The sequence below is a fragment of the Miniopterus natalensis genome, chromosome 2 (assembly GCF_054644295.1).
Source record: "Miniopterus natalensis isolate mMinNat1 chromosome 2, mMinNat1.hap1, whole genome shotgun sequence".
NCBI lineage: Eukaryota > Metazoa > Chordata > Mammalia > Chiroptera > Miniopteridae > Miniopterus > Miniopterus natalensis.
The window spans coordinates 119,863,976-119,879,371 of NC_142082.1; the positions used below are offsets into that span (position 1 = coordinate 119,863,976).

A 15,396-nucleotide genomic window follows, 5' to 3' on the forward strand; every position below is an offset into this window, starting at 1 on the left:
ACTTATTAGCCAAATATATTCAAGCAAATTGCTGTATTTTGCTTGAATATATTTGCCTCTATTTTCACTAAGCCTCTATTTTCTCATCTGTAAAATGGGTACAATAATAGCATCTACACATTGAGTTGTTGTGAGAATTAAAGAGGCAGTGCATGTGAAGGGCTCGACCAACACAATGCCAGGCACAGACCCATTATTCAAGTCATCAAATAAATCATATGCATCAGGAGAGGTTTCTGATAACTTTCTGCTAAGGGATGTCACTGGTGGATATCACCAACCTCAATTATCACAAGTAATGAATCTCTAGACAATCATGTGGCTACCCTCATTGAAAGGGGTAATAGGAAAAGCACAAGTTTTGACAAAGATTCACCTGTATTCTCTTCAATATCTCTGCCACTTACTGTCTACTCTTGGACAACTGCCAACCTCTTAGAAACTAAACTTTTCCACCTGTACAATGCAGGTAGTCATAACTACTTTGCATGGATGTCAACAGGTTTAGAGAGTGTGTATACAAAACACCAAGCACATAACAGCTCCTCATAAAATAAATATAATTCTTACAGAGATAATGAGCTCTATGAAAACAGAGACTATGTCTATATTGTGATGATCACCCCATCCCAGCATCAAGCAAAGCTCCAGGCTAGTTGTCCAGATGGAGAGTAAAGAGAATTGCTCCCTCCAGACATTCTAAAAAGATTTTAAAAAGTAGTACATTCCAATTCCACCTAACAAAATGGAGAAATAGTGTTTCTTCAAAGAGCAAAGAGTCTGCTTTATTGCATACGTGGTGCTGCAGTTGTCAAAATGGACAGACCTGAAGGGAGTATGTTCCAGTGGTTAAGGCATGAGTGCCGGTCAGACAGACACAGGTTCAAAGACTGGCATGGCCACTTATTAGCTATGAGACCCAGAACCTTTCTGAGCTCCGCTTTCCTCATCTATAAAATGAGAATAATGATACGGCCTACTTCATAAGGTTGTTGTGAGAAGTGAATGAGGGTTACCTATATAACTTTCACAAAGTAGATTAGAGAGACTATTAACCTTTCATTCATTACGTTCCCGCAGAGTGTCCGGCCCCAGTGAAGCTAGGAATGCAATTATGAGTAAGACAGTCTATCTTTGAAGTCCAGTAACAAACTCACGTTTACTCAGCACGGGTGAAAGAGGTGATTACCTTCTCACACTACCACACGGATTATAACCCAGCAGGTGACTTTCATATCAACTTCAAGACACCAGCTTAACGTGGAAATCAGAGGACAGTGGTTAAGAGCAGACTCTGAAGTGTGTCCATGTGGACAAGTTCATCTCCCAGTGCCCCAATTCCCTTACATGTCGAACAAGTTAACCACAGAGAATGGTGCTTAGCACGTAGGAGACACTTAGGATTTAACTATTGTTATATATAAAATTGTTACCGTTACTTTCATGCTTCTTTTTAAATATCTTTGAAGCGGAGACTATATCTTTGACACTTTTGAAAAATTCACAGAAACCACAAAGATGCCTTGAGAGCCTCTTTGGCTGTTGTGACCATATGACCTGTACCTTCTAACAGAAACTACCAACCATAACTATTGGAAGAGAGCATTCTAATATAAACAGTTTATAACAATCATGCTAACAGCAGGAAACAATATATACGCTAATTGGTATACTTTGAGAAAGACTGGCATGCTAGGAGGGGGCCTTCTAAAATGTCTGAAATGAACTGTGGTTTAAGGAATCTTTAATAAAACTTCATTCTCTGCCTATTAAATGATAAAGGAAGCTCAATAAGAGAACGGTGAAAATGCAATTAAATATCGCCAACATTTTTTCCCAAGGTTGTGCAAAGTTCCACAGAAAAATTGGTCTCAGACTGATAGAATTTGCCTTGGGTCACTACAGTTCAGGATATCTCATAGAGAACAGATTTATCTTTGAGTAGCAGGATATAAATTAAATGGATCATCAGGAAGAAAATGCAAACTAGACAGAAATCACTGTTTTAGGTCTTGGGTTTTCCTACAAAATGCTGACCAAAATGAAATTTTATGCGATATCCCACAGTGTTAGAAATGCTGGAGAAAAGTGCCACACACTCTTTTTCACTGGTATTGAATAAATTCTTCAGATTTTTCTGTATCATTTTTTTTTTTAATTGAACTTCATAAACCTGAATATGTGGAGTGAAAAAACTAAAATGGAAAAGACTTCCATGTTTTCAGGTTCATAGAGATAGAGACAGAGGAAGTGGAGCAGGTTTGGTGGGAAGGAGATGCCAAGTCAGTCTGGGCAATGTTTACACGCCTGCGGATAAGTTCAAAAGGCATCATCAGAGGAAAGTGCAACGTCTGGAGCTCAGAAGAAAGTGGGCTAGATAAACGTTTGAGAATTTCTAGTATAGGTCATAAATTAAGTAAAGAAGTGAATGAAATAACCCAAATGAATTTACAGGGCTCTGGGAAAGACCAAAATTAAAGCAAAATTAAGTAAAGAAGAGATGCCTACAAAAGAGATTGAAAGAGGTGGGGGTGGGACGAATGGGCAGAGTACAGAGGATCTTCAGGGCGTTAGAAACACTCTGTATGGCAGGTGCCAAAACGCTGGGAGCCTGTCATTACACAGCCGTCCAGTCCTACAGAATGTCCAACACCGAGAGCGAACCGTGTGTGAACTGGGAACTTTGGGCGTCGTGACTGGTCCGTGTGGGATCTTCAGCTCTGGAGCTGACGATGGGGGTGCTATGCCCGTGTGGAGACAGCGGGCTACATGGTCAATCTCCGCACCTTCCCTCAATTTTTCTGTGAAACTATAACTGCTCTAAGAAAGAGAGAGAAAGTTAGAGAGAAAGAGAGATTGGAAAAATACAAAAAAGAAAAAGTGTGTGACTCATAGTAAATACTCAATAAATATTTATTGAATGAAGGAATAAAGAAAAAAATTACTGAATAAATGGACATAAACGGTTTGTTTAACACGATATGTGCACATCTTTACATTTACTGACCTTCACATCCTTAAGACCAGTCCATAATATTATTTGATTCTTTGACCTGAGGTGCGAAAATATAAATTTTTTTTCCTCTTCATTTTTTATATCTAGGAGGCGTGCAGAATTCAAGGGTAACTTACAGCGATGCTGGGCTATATTCCATGGTTTACTCTCTCTGCTAATTCTGTAACAGTTATTTTTTAATGCTACCCATCCTTGTGAACATGAACCTACCAAAAGAAAAATGCTTTATTAAAGATGAATTCAGTAATATAACATTTCAAAATTAATTTCCTTCCTTAACACCTAAGGAAGTTAATTGTGAAAATTTCATACTATTAATAGTGCAGTTGCTCCATATTTCTCCCAAACCAATAAAAGTGCTAAAGCTGCTACTATTCAAGCAGTAAGTGAATTATTACCAATTAAAATAGTTTTTTAAGTAGCTGTAAAAGTTAATTATGCAGAGTTATTGTCCAATTATAACTTAATTAAAACAAAACTACAGATGTTTTTCCTTTTTCTAAGTCACTTTAGATTGACTTTCTGTCCCTTGCTCTTTATACTGGTAGAAACTATTTAAGTATATTTTAGGTTCCTTTTTATTTTAGAGAACTAGACATAGTGCTTGCTAAGAATTCTGTTCTCTGCTTCTTCAAATGGGTTCACCTTCCAGAAAATCTGGAATGGCTGCTCGGCATTTTTCTCCAAGACTGCACACCACAGAGAGACTGAGGAATATGTCAGAGTGTCAGGGTACATATAGTACTTTCATTCTCGTTGACGCTCCAATGGTGCCTCAACCCACATCAGGAAGATGTGAGAAGGATCTTTTGAAGAAACCATTGTCTTCTTTTTTCACCAAGCAAGAAGGAGGATTGGGAGAGGGGATGCTTTAATTACTTTACTGTCGTTTTCTTACTATTTCAGCGTTTTTTTCACTTCATTTGTAAGCATGCTTTGTGGTTCATTGCTTACTCCTAGGGAGAGTATTAAAATGGGACTCTTAGCCCATCACAGTGAATGTATTGCTCTCATTAGCTATTTATGACTCTGTTTTGTTCTCATATTTTTTCCCACCATGTGGGGAAGGAAATGGAACCAGGAAGACACACAAAAATTGAACACATTCCCTTTCTTCTTGCAGTATTCTGAAGTTTGGTTGTGTCCAATTAGTGATGAGTAATGGAAAAGTTTAAATTAGATTGTAATGGCTCTTTTCATACTTGAAAATGTGTGTGTTCACTGATATTTTAAAGTCACCTAAAAAGCTATGGAATCTATATGAACCATTGCTAGAGCTGAGAGAGAGGCAGAGAAAGAGAAAGAGAGAGAGACAGAGAGAGACAGAGAGAGATAGAGAGAGAGAAAGAACCCACTTGGTTCAATTTAAAAGAAGTGGTAGAAGGAAAATAAAGTTGAATCTTACCTTACTCCACTAAATCCAGCTTGTTCACTAGATCAGTCAAATACACAATGATATCATTTGGAAAGGGGACTAGGCTAATTCATTTACAAGTAGTTTATAGTGGTTAATACTAGCTTGGATCACTTTATAAAAGAACAAATATAACTGCAAAGTTATCTACAAAATATATAATAAATATATTGATTAATAATGAACCAAATATCTATACACCTGTTTCAACTTGAACATCCAGTCTCTGAAGTATAATTATAAAATCCAAATGCAACTGCTTAAACACAAAAGTAAAAGCATATAAGGTGGCAGGTTCCAAATCATCCCACTCGTAAGTCATGACATTATTTTCCATAATCTGTGAAGAATTATTAAGAGATATTGACACTGAAACGTCCTTGGAAGATAGCACACTCCAGTTAAAAGAAACACTCGTACTTGTTGCTACTGTTTCAACACTTTTACTTGAGATTCCACCTAAAAAATCAGAATGAATAATTAGTATGTTTTTCATATAAAATGGAATGAAACACAAAGAATATTGAATTACAAAAGATTACCCATGGTGGGAAAGCATTATCTAACTATAAAATATTTTCTAGCCTGGCCATGGTGCCTCAGTGGTTGAGCACTGACCCCCTGAACCAGGAGGTCACGGTTTGATTCCCGGTCAGGGCACATGCCCAGGTTGTGGGCTCTGTCCCCAGCATGGGTGTGCAGGAGGCAGCAGATCAATGACTCTATCATCGCTGACGTTTCTCTCTCCCTCTTCCTTCCTCTGTCTCTGAAATCAGTAAAAACATATTTTAAAAATTCACTAGAAGTGAATTTTAAAAATATATTTTTCTAGACTATATGGGAGTTTCTTGTACCCTATTTAGAATGAATGAATTAGGTTACAAATCTGCATTATATATTTAGAATAATCTGAATTATGTGTAACATTTTCACTATACCTATATTTATATTATCACACATTAACTGTCAAAACTGAAAATGTTATTCTTAATTAATGAATTTCTTTAAATATTGAAATTTACATTATAATTAAAGAACAGAATATTACTATCATGATGTGATTTTCAACTACTATCACATACCTGTTAATCATCATAAGATTCAAATTATCTAGCATTTTCCCTTTTATAATTAGGTAATATACCAAACAATATATATGTATTACTTACGGGTTTGAAATGACTTTTCACTTAAAATTTGTCCATATTTTACTGATTGTATAATGATGTGATAGTCTTCATTTTCTTCTAGTGTTATCATTGATTTTGGAGGTTTTTGTGGGTCTGCAGGAATGTTTTTGACATTCTGTAAATAATGAGATACATCTGCTTAAGAAAAGTTTACTAACTCTGTGTCAGATACATTAAAAGTTTGACTTTTGTATATCTCCTTCATAAAAAAAGTTTTTTTCTAATATGGAATATTTATTTTTACATAAAGTGTTACCTTTTAATTAACTATTCTCTATAGTATACAAATTCTAAAAAGGAAAATACATAATCATTCCTATGAAAACATTAAATATTATTTTGATCAACTACTTATTGAAGGTACTTCATAAAATGCTACCATTTTGTGTATTAATAAAATAAAAGAAGTCACAATAACTACTAAGTTCCTAATTTCTGATATGGCTTTTAGTTATAACACATTTACATTCTGCTTACTTTTCATCAGAGCCAAACAAACAAATAAACAAACAAAAAGATGCCTTACTTTTTGAGCAAAATTATTAACAAGTTGGTATTTTAAAAAATAAAATTCAGGACTTCCTCCCTTAGGAAATTCTTCCCATTCAACAAAAATTGTTGTTGTTTGTTTACTTATTGGTATATAATGAAAACTTTTTGAGGTCTGAAATGGGAAAGAAAAGTAATAGTAAAAAATAATAAAAATGCATTCTTGGTTAATATTTTATAAATAAATTTATAAAAATGAAACCTAAATATGCCAAATTATAACTGAAAAATATTTCAGCAATATTGATTTTTATACATAAGTTAAATAACATTCATTGGATACTCTATTTGTAAACATGATTTTGAGAATAACTTAAGAAAGGTAAGTAAGTAAAATAAGAGTAAGGAAATTTAAGATCCATGTTTCTCAAACTAGAAGACACCATGTTCCCAGGTTCAGGAGAGTCTGAAGAAACTCAAAGTCACAGGAAAAACACAGCACACCCTCCTGGTATCTCAACTGTGTGCCTTGATGGTACTGGCTACAAAATTAAATCACTACACAGACATTCTTGATAATACATTCACAATGAAAATAAGTTTGAGTGCAAAATGTTTGACTCAGCCAGTTTAGAGTCTTGGTCATTTAGAGGTAAAGAAAATGTTACCAACTGAGGCAAAAATAGTTAGACCACATGATCAGAGACCTTTTGTTTCCTACATCACACACACACACACACACACACACACACACAGAGAGAGAGAGAGAGAGAGAGAGAGAGAGAGAGAGAGAGAGAGAGAGAAAGAGAGAGAGTTAGAGAGTTAGTTAGTTAGTTAGTTAGTTCAACTCTCAGGAGAATAATATATTTTATATTTATCAAAAATCCTACCGAAAATATCCTTAAGATGAATCACCATACCATGTCTTTTACCATATTCTTCTCTTTCTCCCCACTGATTATCCCCAATACAATTTGTAAGCAGTAGAGACAGATGCTATCTATATGCACAAATTTGTGCAGAACGTAGCAAGAAAGTTTCCTTAGGTAATAAACCTAATACTTAGTGCTATTTCTCTTCAACATACCCTTTATTTTCCAAAGCGGACAGACTCAATGCAATAGCATCCTGCCCATTAACTAATTTTTCAGAAAGGGACACGTTCAAAAATGTCTTACCTTAACAACATATTGTATCCAGAACAGTAGAATAATTGATTTCTCCATCTGGAAAATAAAGTATAGTCAGTTCAATTAAACATGTATATTTTTAGATTTGATACTAAACTATTGGACATTCTTCATGTGATGTATGTGTGTGTGTTTGTATCACTTTCATGTCATGACTTTTCGATTTAGACTGACTGCTCATGCGACTGAACATTAGGGCATTCAAGAGTAGGCGCTGCATGACACTCTCCGCCTAATAAAATTAGAAACATCAACTACAAAAATAACTTACTTCCAGAAGCTTCTATAATTAAGTATAAAGGAGGTGTTAGAAAGAAAATGAATTATCAGGCAATTACACAAAATTACATTGCAATGTGTGAAACTGTTTAACCTTAATTGATGGAAATCTCGAACCCCTACACACTGCTTCTTCGTGGGAACCAATTCCTCACATTTTACCGCCATGAAAAATACTTGTCTACTATTGATGAAACTGCAGCTTCAATGGGAAAAAATATTCAAAATCTGTTTCAATTTATTTTTTAAATCTTTTTATCTAAAAAGCTTGTGTAACTTTTCCTAGAAACCTAGAGTCCCTGGGGACTTAAGAACTTTTTTGCATTCAATTTAAGATATAAAAACCAAAAAAAAAAACCCCACACACAACAACCCTATATTGAAAATATATATTTCTAAAACTGAAAAATGCCATTTTAGTGGTAAACAGGTACCAGGGATCAATTTCAAAGCCCTCTAAAGCCCGCTCTAAAGCAAGTTTCTTCCTACAAGATTCCCCTTCGTTTTTATCACGCAGGCGTTCACCTCGGATAAAATGAACCCAGTTAAAAAGAAATCCCTGCTCACTCAATCCACAGACCCCACAACACCGACAGCTCGAGCCCCGCGCCCTTCGCCCAGCCCAGCGCCCTCCCCGCGGCGTCACCCCCGCCCCAGAGCCGGTGCGCCGCGGGGAGAGCGCCCCGCGCCCGCCCTTCGCGTCCCCGTCCCCGCCCCCGCGCCAGCCCAGCTGAGACTCACGGGGTTTGCGTCCCGGCGGCGGAAGGTGGACGGCAGCTGGTCCCGGGCGCCCTGTTTTAGAAAAGAGTCCGCAGGAGACGACGTGTAACCCCTGGCGAGAGGCGGCGCCTAAAGGAAGGACCCGGGGGCGGGGCGGGGGTCAAGAAGGGTTGGCCTGCGGGATTAGGCGGGAAGAGGCGAGACCTGGGAGGCGAAGCGCGCGGGGTGCGCAGCCGGGGAGCCTGCGGGCGCCGGGCGCGCCTGCAACCCCCCGGGACACCCCGGGCCGGACCCCGAGCCGCACCGCCCGCGCTCGGCGAGTTTCGCGCTCCGAGCGCTGCCCCCGGTGACCCGTCCCGGAGACGCAGGGGCGGCAGGGGGCGCGGGGCGCGGCGGGGGGGCGGCGGCGGGGGGCGCGGCGGGGGGGGGCGCGGCGGCGGCGGGGGGCGGCGGCGGGGCGGCGGCGGGGGGCGGGGCGCGGGGCGAGCAGGAGACGGGGGCGCAGCGCCCCTCGAGGCGCGCCTGCCCGCTGCCGCCCCCCTTTTGCTCAGCTCTTCCCGCCGGGTTTTCTCCCCCCTCGGTGCCCGCCCATCCGCCGCGTTAATTAAGCGAAGGTCTCCATGGCAACGGTACGCCGCGGGAGGGGAAGGAGTGGGGGCAAGTCCCAAAACATAGCTGTGGGGGGAGTTAATGCTCCACGCGGGCGGGCGACGAGGGAGGGCCCGCGGGGAACGGGGGCTCCTGGTGGAGCGCAGCCCGAGGAGCCGGTGGCTGTGAGGAGCGCTGGCTGGGCAGGCCCACGCTCCCCATGTGTCCGTGTGTGAAGCCACACTCTTTCGTTGTTAAAATGGGACACGGTTGGTTGGTTGGTTGGTTGGTTGGTTGGTTGGTTGGTTGGTTGGTTGGTTGGTTGGTTTTCTGCTGCATTGGACAGTGTTGGTTGAACCCTTTCTCCCTCCTGAGATCTCAGCTTCCCAGGCGTTACCCTCACCTGGCTTTTCCTCCTGTTTAATAACTGACTTGACCCGTGGTACCTTCCTGGAGTCTGGGTTATTCCATCTCCTTTTGTGATTTCAGATTCAAGACTCCCCATCACTTCCTTTCGGATCTCATTTCTTTCCAGGTCTTCAGAACCCTACTTACAGCTCCCCACTGGCCCTCTCCCTGGATGTCCCCACAGGCAACTCAAAACCATCTTTCCAAAACAAAAATTCATGATCTTTCCTCTCCCAGCACTTCTGAGCAGAGGGTCAGACAACCAAAGAAACAAAACAAACAAAAAACCACCAATTCTGCATCCTCAGATCGTTTCCCTCACTACCCAAAGCCAACTTGTCTCCCCAAATCCCTGTGATTCTACTTCTAAAACATCTCTTAGGGTGATTACTTCCTCTCTACGCACACAGCCATGGCCTTAACTGAAAAACTTAACTCACTCCCTCTCTCTCCCTCTCTCTCTCTCTCTCTCCCTCCCTCCCCGCCCCCTCCCTCTCCCTCTCCCTCCCTCCCTCAGACATATGTTCCATTTTTAAGAGTTGGAGCCTCAGTTCATATCCTGCTGTTCCCTTTACTGGCTGAGCATCTCTCTGACAAGTGGGTTGTGGTTGTGGTCAAGAGTAAAGTTGCAGAGTGCTTAGTAGAGTAAAGGTACTGAATAGAGTGGCAACTGGTATTGGGTCATTGCAATGACTGCCAATGACCTCATACTTGGACTGTATCTTCTTGTGTGATATCCCAGTCTCCCCTGCCATTGTCAGCTAGTGTGATGTTTCTAGAATACTCACATGATCGTGACTGGGGTGCTTACTTAAAAACCTGTTCTGACTCTTGGTTGCTTACAATGTACCTCTGACCAAATTTACTTTCCAATGTCACTTCTCTCCTCTCTGATTTGGCCCCTAACTTATACCCTCAATGAAGTAACAGGCCATAAACATTTGCACTTCGGATTTCCTATAGAACTCTATTTATATTGTAGCACAAAAAATTTCCTTTTTTATGTATTTATGTCCTCGGCCAGATTAGGAACTCCATGATGGCACAGGCTATGTCTTAATTCAAGCACAGCTTTCTATGTGAACTATATTTATGTTGTTTGAATGTAGGGGGTTCTACGTATCTTTTGTCTTTAAAAGCAGCAAGTTTCAAAGTAATATTTCACAAAATTATTTTATTGACAATGAATTAGCTTTTAGGCTTTGGGAAATATGATCAAATTAAAAATCCATCAAGTGCCCTGGCCAGTGTGGCTCAGTTGGTTGAGCGTTGCCGGTGCACTGAGAGGTCACCAGTTCCATTTCCCATCAGGGCACATGCCCAGATTGCTGGCTTGATCCCCAGTAGGGGGCATGCAGGAGGCAGTTGATGGATGTTTCTCTCTCTCTCTAAAAAAAAATCAATAATGCCCTGGCCAGTGTGACTCAGTGGTTAGAGCATAGGCCTGTACACCAAAGGGTCTCGGGTTTGATTTCTGGTCAGGGGCACACACCTGCATTGCAGGTTTGATCCCTGGCAACCAATCGATGTGTCTCTCTCACATTGATGTTTCTCTCTCTCCCCCCTCCCATCTCTCTTCTAATCTCTCTGAAAATCAATGGGGGAAAAAATATCCTCAGATGAAGATTTTAAAAAATAAATAAATAAATAAAATAAAAACCTTTTTTTAAAAAATTCATCAAGGATGTTAACTGAACTTATTGCGGTATTCACTTTGCAATATACACACATATATCAAGTCATCATGTACACCTTAAACTTCTATAGTGTTATATGTCAATTATATCTCAATAAAACTGGGGGGTGGGGAGAAAAATCAGGAAATTGTTCACAATAGATAAATATATAGTCCATCAAGTGAATTGAAGAAAGTGTATATATTTCAATATGGCTCTTTTTTTTAAATACATTTGCTTTGCAACAATAACATTTTAAGTAAGCAGCCATCATAACACTGCCACCTTCTGTACTAGGTCAATAAACTCAATGGTAAGTTAATCAATAGGGCTTACTTAAAATGCTCTCGTTCCTAAAGCGCTGTCCTTTGAAAGATGTGGCCTTGTTCCTGCCTTATACTTTTATTTGGCCTAAGAACTTACATATAGAGAAATTAAGTGAAAGATTCAAGAAAATTATGGGTCATTTCTTTAAGAAAAGAAAAAGATAGATTTATTACAAGTTCAGGGTATTTATTCTTAAAGAAAATAACTTATTTTTCAGACAGGAGTCATTTAGACAATAATGGAGATCATTAATAGCTTATACCATGAATTCCCTATTAGGAAATATATTGTTTGGGGTCTGATTTACATACTTGTCATGAAAGAAAAGCCATGTCAAGGATGGGCAGACGTGTTTGTGTAACCACATCCTGGCAGAAATGTGACAAATATACAAGTAAACACAGTACCCACCCTTTCCTCACCTTCAACTTTTTGTCCTTTATTCAGTCAAAATACTGAGTGCTTACTATGTGCCAAGTACAGTGTCCTGCAATTCAACTCAATTCTGATATTATCTACCCAGAGAGAGCATCCGATTCCACAGATTAAGAGTTGGGTCCCACAAGACTCCCCCCTCTCCCCTCTTTAATCACTAGTCACAAGCCCAGGTTGTTACCTATTCTTCTGACCAGCCAGCTAAGATTAGAGGTTCCCACAAGCCCATCCTTGGGTTGGATGATTTGCTAGAGCAACTCACAGAACTCAGGAGACCCATTTGCTCACTGGATTACTGGTTTATTATAAAAGGGTATAGCTCAGGGACAGCCAATGGGAGAGATGCATAGGACAAGGTATGTGGGAACAGGGTGCAGAGCCTCCATGCCCCCTCCCGGTGGGCCATTCTCCCTGCGGCTTCATTTGTTCACCAACCGGGTCTCTAAACCCTGTCCATTCAGGGTTTTTTGGAGGCTTTATTTTGGAGGCCTGAGTGATTAAATCATTGGCCACTGGAGATTGATTCAACCTCCAGTCCTTCTCCATTCCTTGGAGATCAGAGTGGACTGATTTCCAGCTCTTGATTCACATTTCCGGCTCTCTTGGGAACCAGCCGGCATCCTTAGATGAGGTCAGAAAGTCACTCATTAACATAACAAAAGACGTCTTTATTGCTCTCTCACTTAGGAAATTCCTAGGGTTTTAGGAACAAACACTCTTCTGTGCTCATGAGAGGGAAGAAGACCAAATATAGATTTATTATAAATCACAGTATAATGTCTAGATACCTGACATCCCTTCATTCCTTCTTATTAGATTGGTCTAATACAGGTCTCCCTCTCTCTAGTATTTCCCTGCTTTGATCCATTTTCAACTGTCTTCAGATTGATTAATCTTCCCTAACATTCTTTTCCGACAGTTACTTTCCTAATGGCAAAGCCTTCAATGGCTCTTCAGCCTCCCTAATCCCTTACTTTGGAAGTCCTCCAGCACATTTTCAGTTCATGTCTGTTTTTCTCCTTAATAGTTTCCTCCTATTTCACATTTTCCATAAAAGTTTTCCTGTGTACCCCTAACAAGAGTCACATCCCCGTCCTCTGTTCTTCTGTGGCATTGAATGCCTCTAACAGATGGCTCATTGAATTATATTTTTAATAGAATTATCTGTGAATATCTTCATATCTCTAACAGATTGTAATCTCCCTGAAAGCAAGACTAATGTCCTATTGACCTTCATATTACCCAGGGAGCCAACTGTGATACCTTACATAGTAGACTCAAATATTTTTTTTACTTGTTCAAGGAATATTATAAAACTCTATGTCATTTTGCTTTTCTAGGTGATACTTGGCACTTAGCACATTGTAAAGATTTTTAAATGTTTTTGGAAACAGCAAATAGAAATTTTAACGTGAGCCATATCACTCTGGAAAAACTCATGCGTGATTTACAAGATTACTATAAAAACCTTTCCGGTTCTGCTTCGAACTCCTACTCTTTTTCAGAGTCCTTTGCAATGTACATGAGAATCTTTCTTACTTAATGCTTTACCCTTTAGAGTAGCAAGATCTATCACATTCCAGAGTGTGGAAAAGTGTACTGTTTTAAGGTTAAAATGGACAGTACTTCAAAATTAAAGACCAACATAAAAATATTCTTTCTTAAAGCTTCTGACCTGGGTAAATTAATGGTACTGGTTTTTGTCTTTCATTGTCTCCTGTTTCTTGTTCTTACAGGTCTTTCTTAATGTCCTCTTTCAATGAAGACACTTTACTCAAAATTTTCTTACAAAAGTAACATTTTCACAAGCTGATATGTAATCAAAGTAAGTCATATTTCTAACACTACTTAAGGGAAAGCTACTGTTGCTGTAGAATCCCAAACCTCTATTTTGCTGGCATAAGTGATAAGAGAACAAAAATAAAAGATGGATTAGCAGCATTTTTTTTTTTATCTGAATTTGGTTTCTTAAATGTGATGCCAAAAAAGACTGTTTTTTGCTCTGTAACTAAGATTGACCTTATCTACAAGGCAAAATCTCCTAAATACTTGTAGTATGATCTTTGTGGCATATTCATTTATACAATGTGAAGAGTAGTTATTGCAATACCTCTTTGAGGTGAAAAGATTTAATCATCCAAATCAATCCAAATTGATTTACTCTGAGTGAAAATGGTATGTTTAATAAAGTGTTATTGGCTACACTTCAGAATCCAAGATTAAAATTTGGATTTATCTGCATCCATTGATGTAAAATGCAGCTGTCATGTTGAGAATTGGGACTAGACTAAAAAGGTCTTCATCTCTGGGGTGGGGGTGATTGTGAAGTAATTCAGAAGTCTGGTCCATTAAGTTTATGGCTTTCCTGCTAGATGTGTTAACAAGTATGACAGGATGAATGGGACTTATTTCTAAATGAGATTATCAACACATTTAACATATTTAATGAATTTACTTCAGTAACTTTTACTGAGAAACTTCGATGAAGAAACTATCTTAGATGGAGGGACAGGGATGGAGAGACAGAGCTAAACCCTGATTGACTACAGGGGCTGTATATCCAGAGGAGAAGATCCATTATCCCTACACCTTGAAAAATCAGAGAAAAAATTAAAGACCAACATAAAACCATCCTTCCTTAGATATTTTAACCTGGGTAAATTAGTGGTACTGTTTTGTTTCTCTTAGCAGGCGAGCAGAGGATGATGGAGCTCTGTAAGCTCGTAGGGATGGCCAGTGATCCTGGCTGGTCCAAGCATCAAACTCTAACCCTACTGTAGGCAGAATTCTAGGATGATACCTAAAATTTCCACCATCTGATATTCATACACTGTATAATCCCCTCCCCTTGAGGGTTGGTGGTCCTGTGAAAACGAAGGGATAGTCGCTTCCATGATTATGTTACATTATATAAAACTTCACTGTAGCTGAACAAGGGAGGGATTCTCCCGGTGGCTTTGAAGAAGTAGGCTATCATGGTGTGAGAGGATCAAGCATGGCCTGTAGGAGCTGAGGGTGTGCCCCATTCTACAGCTAGCATGAAGGCAGGGAACTCAGTCCTACAATTACAAGGAACTTAATTTTGCCAACAACCTGAATGAGCCTGGAAGAAAAGGACCCTAAGCCTCAAATGAGATCACAGTCCCAACCAACAAATTAATTTCAGCCTAGTGAGATCCAGAGGAGAAAGCCCAGCTAACCCTAGTCCAGACTCCTGACTTAAGAGAAACTGTCAGATAATGACTGTTTTGTTTCAAGCCACTAAATTTATGGTAATTAGTTTCACAGCAATAGAAAACTAATACACACCCACAGTCAACATGATTGGTCAGGTGATAAGCAAACCTGGCCAATCACTGAACAGGATTTCTAACTAGAGCTCAGAGGTAGATGTCTTCTCCTCTTTGTTGACAAACATAATAAAGGTTGTTTCATCAGAGCTGCTGTGTCCATATGCAAATTGCAGTGAGCAGAGTGGCACATGGAGCAACCTGGGATACAGTGGGAGAGAATGAAGCTGACAACAAGGGAAGTAGAGATTAATGTGTATAAGTCCTGGCATTTCATTCTCTTGCCCATCTCAATGTTTGCTTTATCTCTGATTCTCAAATTCCTTGAAGGACAACCTTTGGAATGGCACTCATGCTGCAGCTCCTCCCCCAGA

The 15,396-nt window shown here is 39.7% G+C and overlaps 1 protein-coding gene across 1 annotated transcript in view; it reads right to left on the minus strand.

Moving 5' to 3' along the window:
* PTPRQ (protein tyrosine phosphatase receptor type Q) overlaps positions 1–8,446 on the minus strand; it is a 237,961-nt gene extending 229,515 nt beyond the window's left edge. The window contains exons 1-6 of the mRNA XM_087814520.1: positions 8,320–8,446; positions 7,288–7,335; positions 6,147–6,284; positions 5,600–5,735; positions 4,632–4,889; positions 3,008–3,222 (exon numbers count right to left, since the gene is read on the minus strand). Of these exons, the coding sequence (XP_087670646.1) occupies positions 3,008–3,222; positions 4,632–4,889; positions 5,600–5,735; positions 6,147–6,284; positions 7,288–7,335 (795 nt within the window). The 5' untranslated portion in view covers positions 8,320–8,446. The remainder of the gene's footprint in view (positions 1–3,007; positions 3,223–4,631; positions 4,890–5,599; positions 5,736–6,146; positions 6,285–7,287; positions 7,336–8,319) is intronic.
* Positions 8,447–15,396: the final 6,950 nt, after the last annotated feature.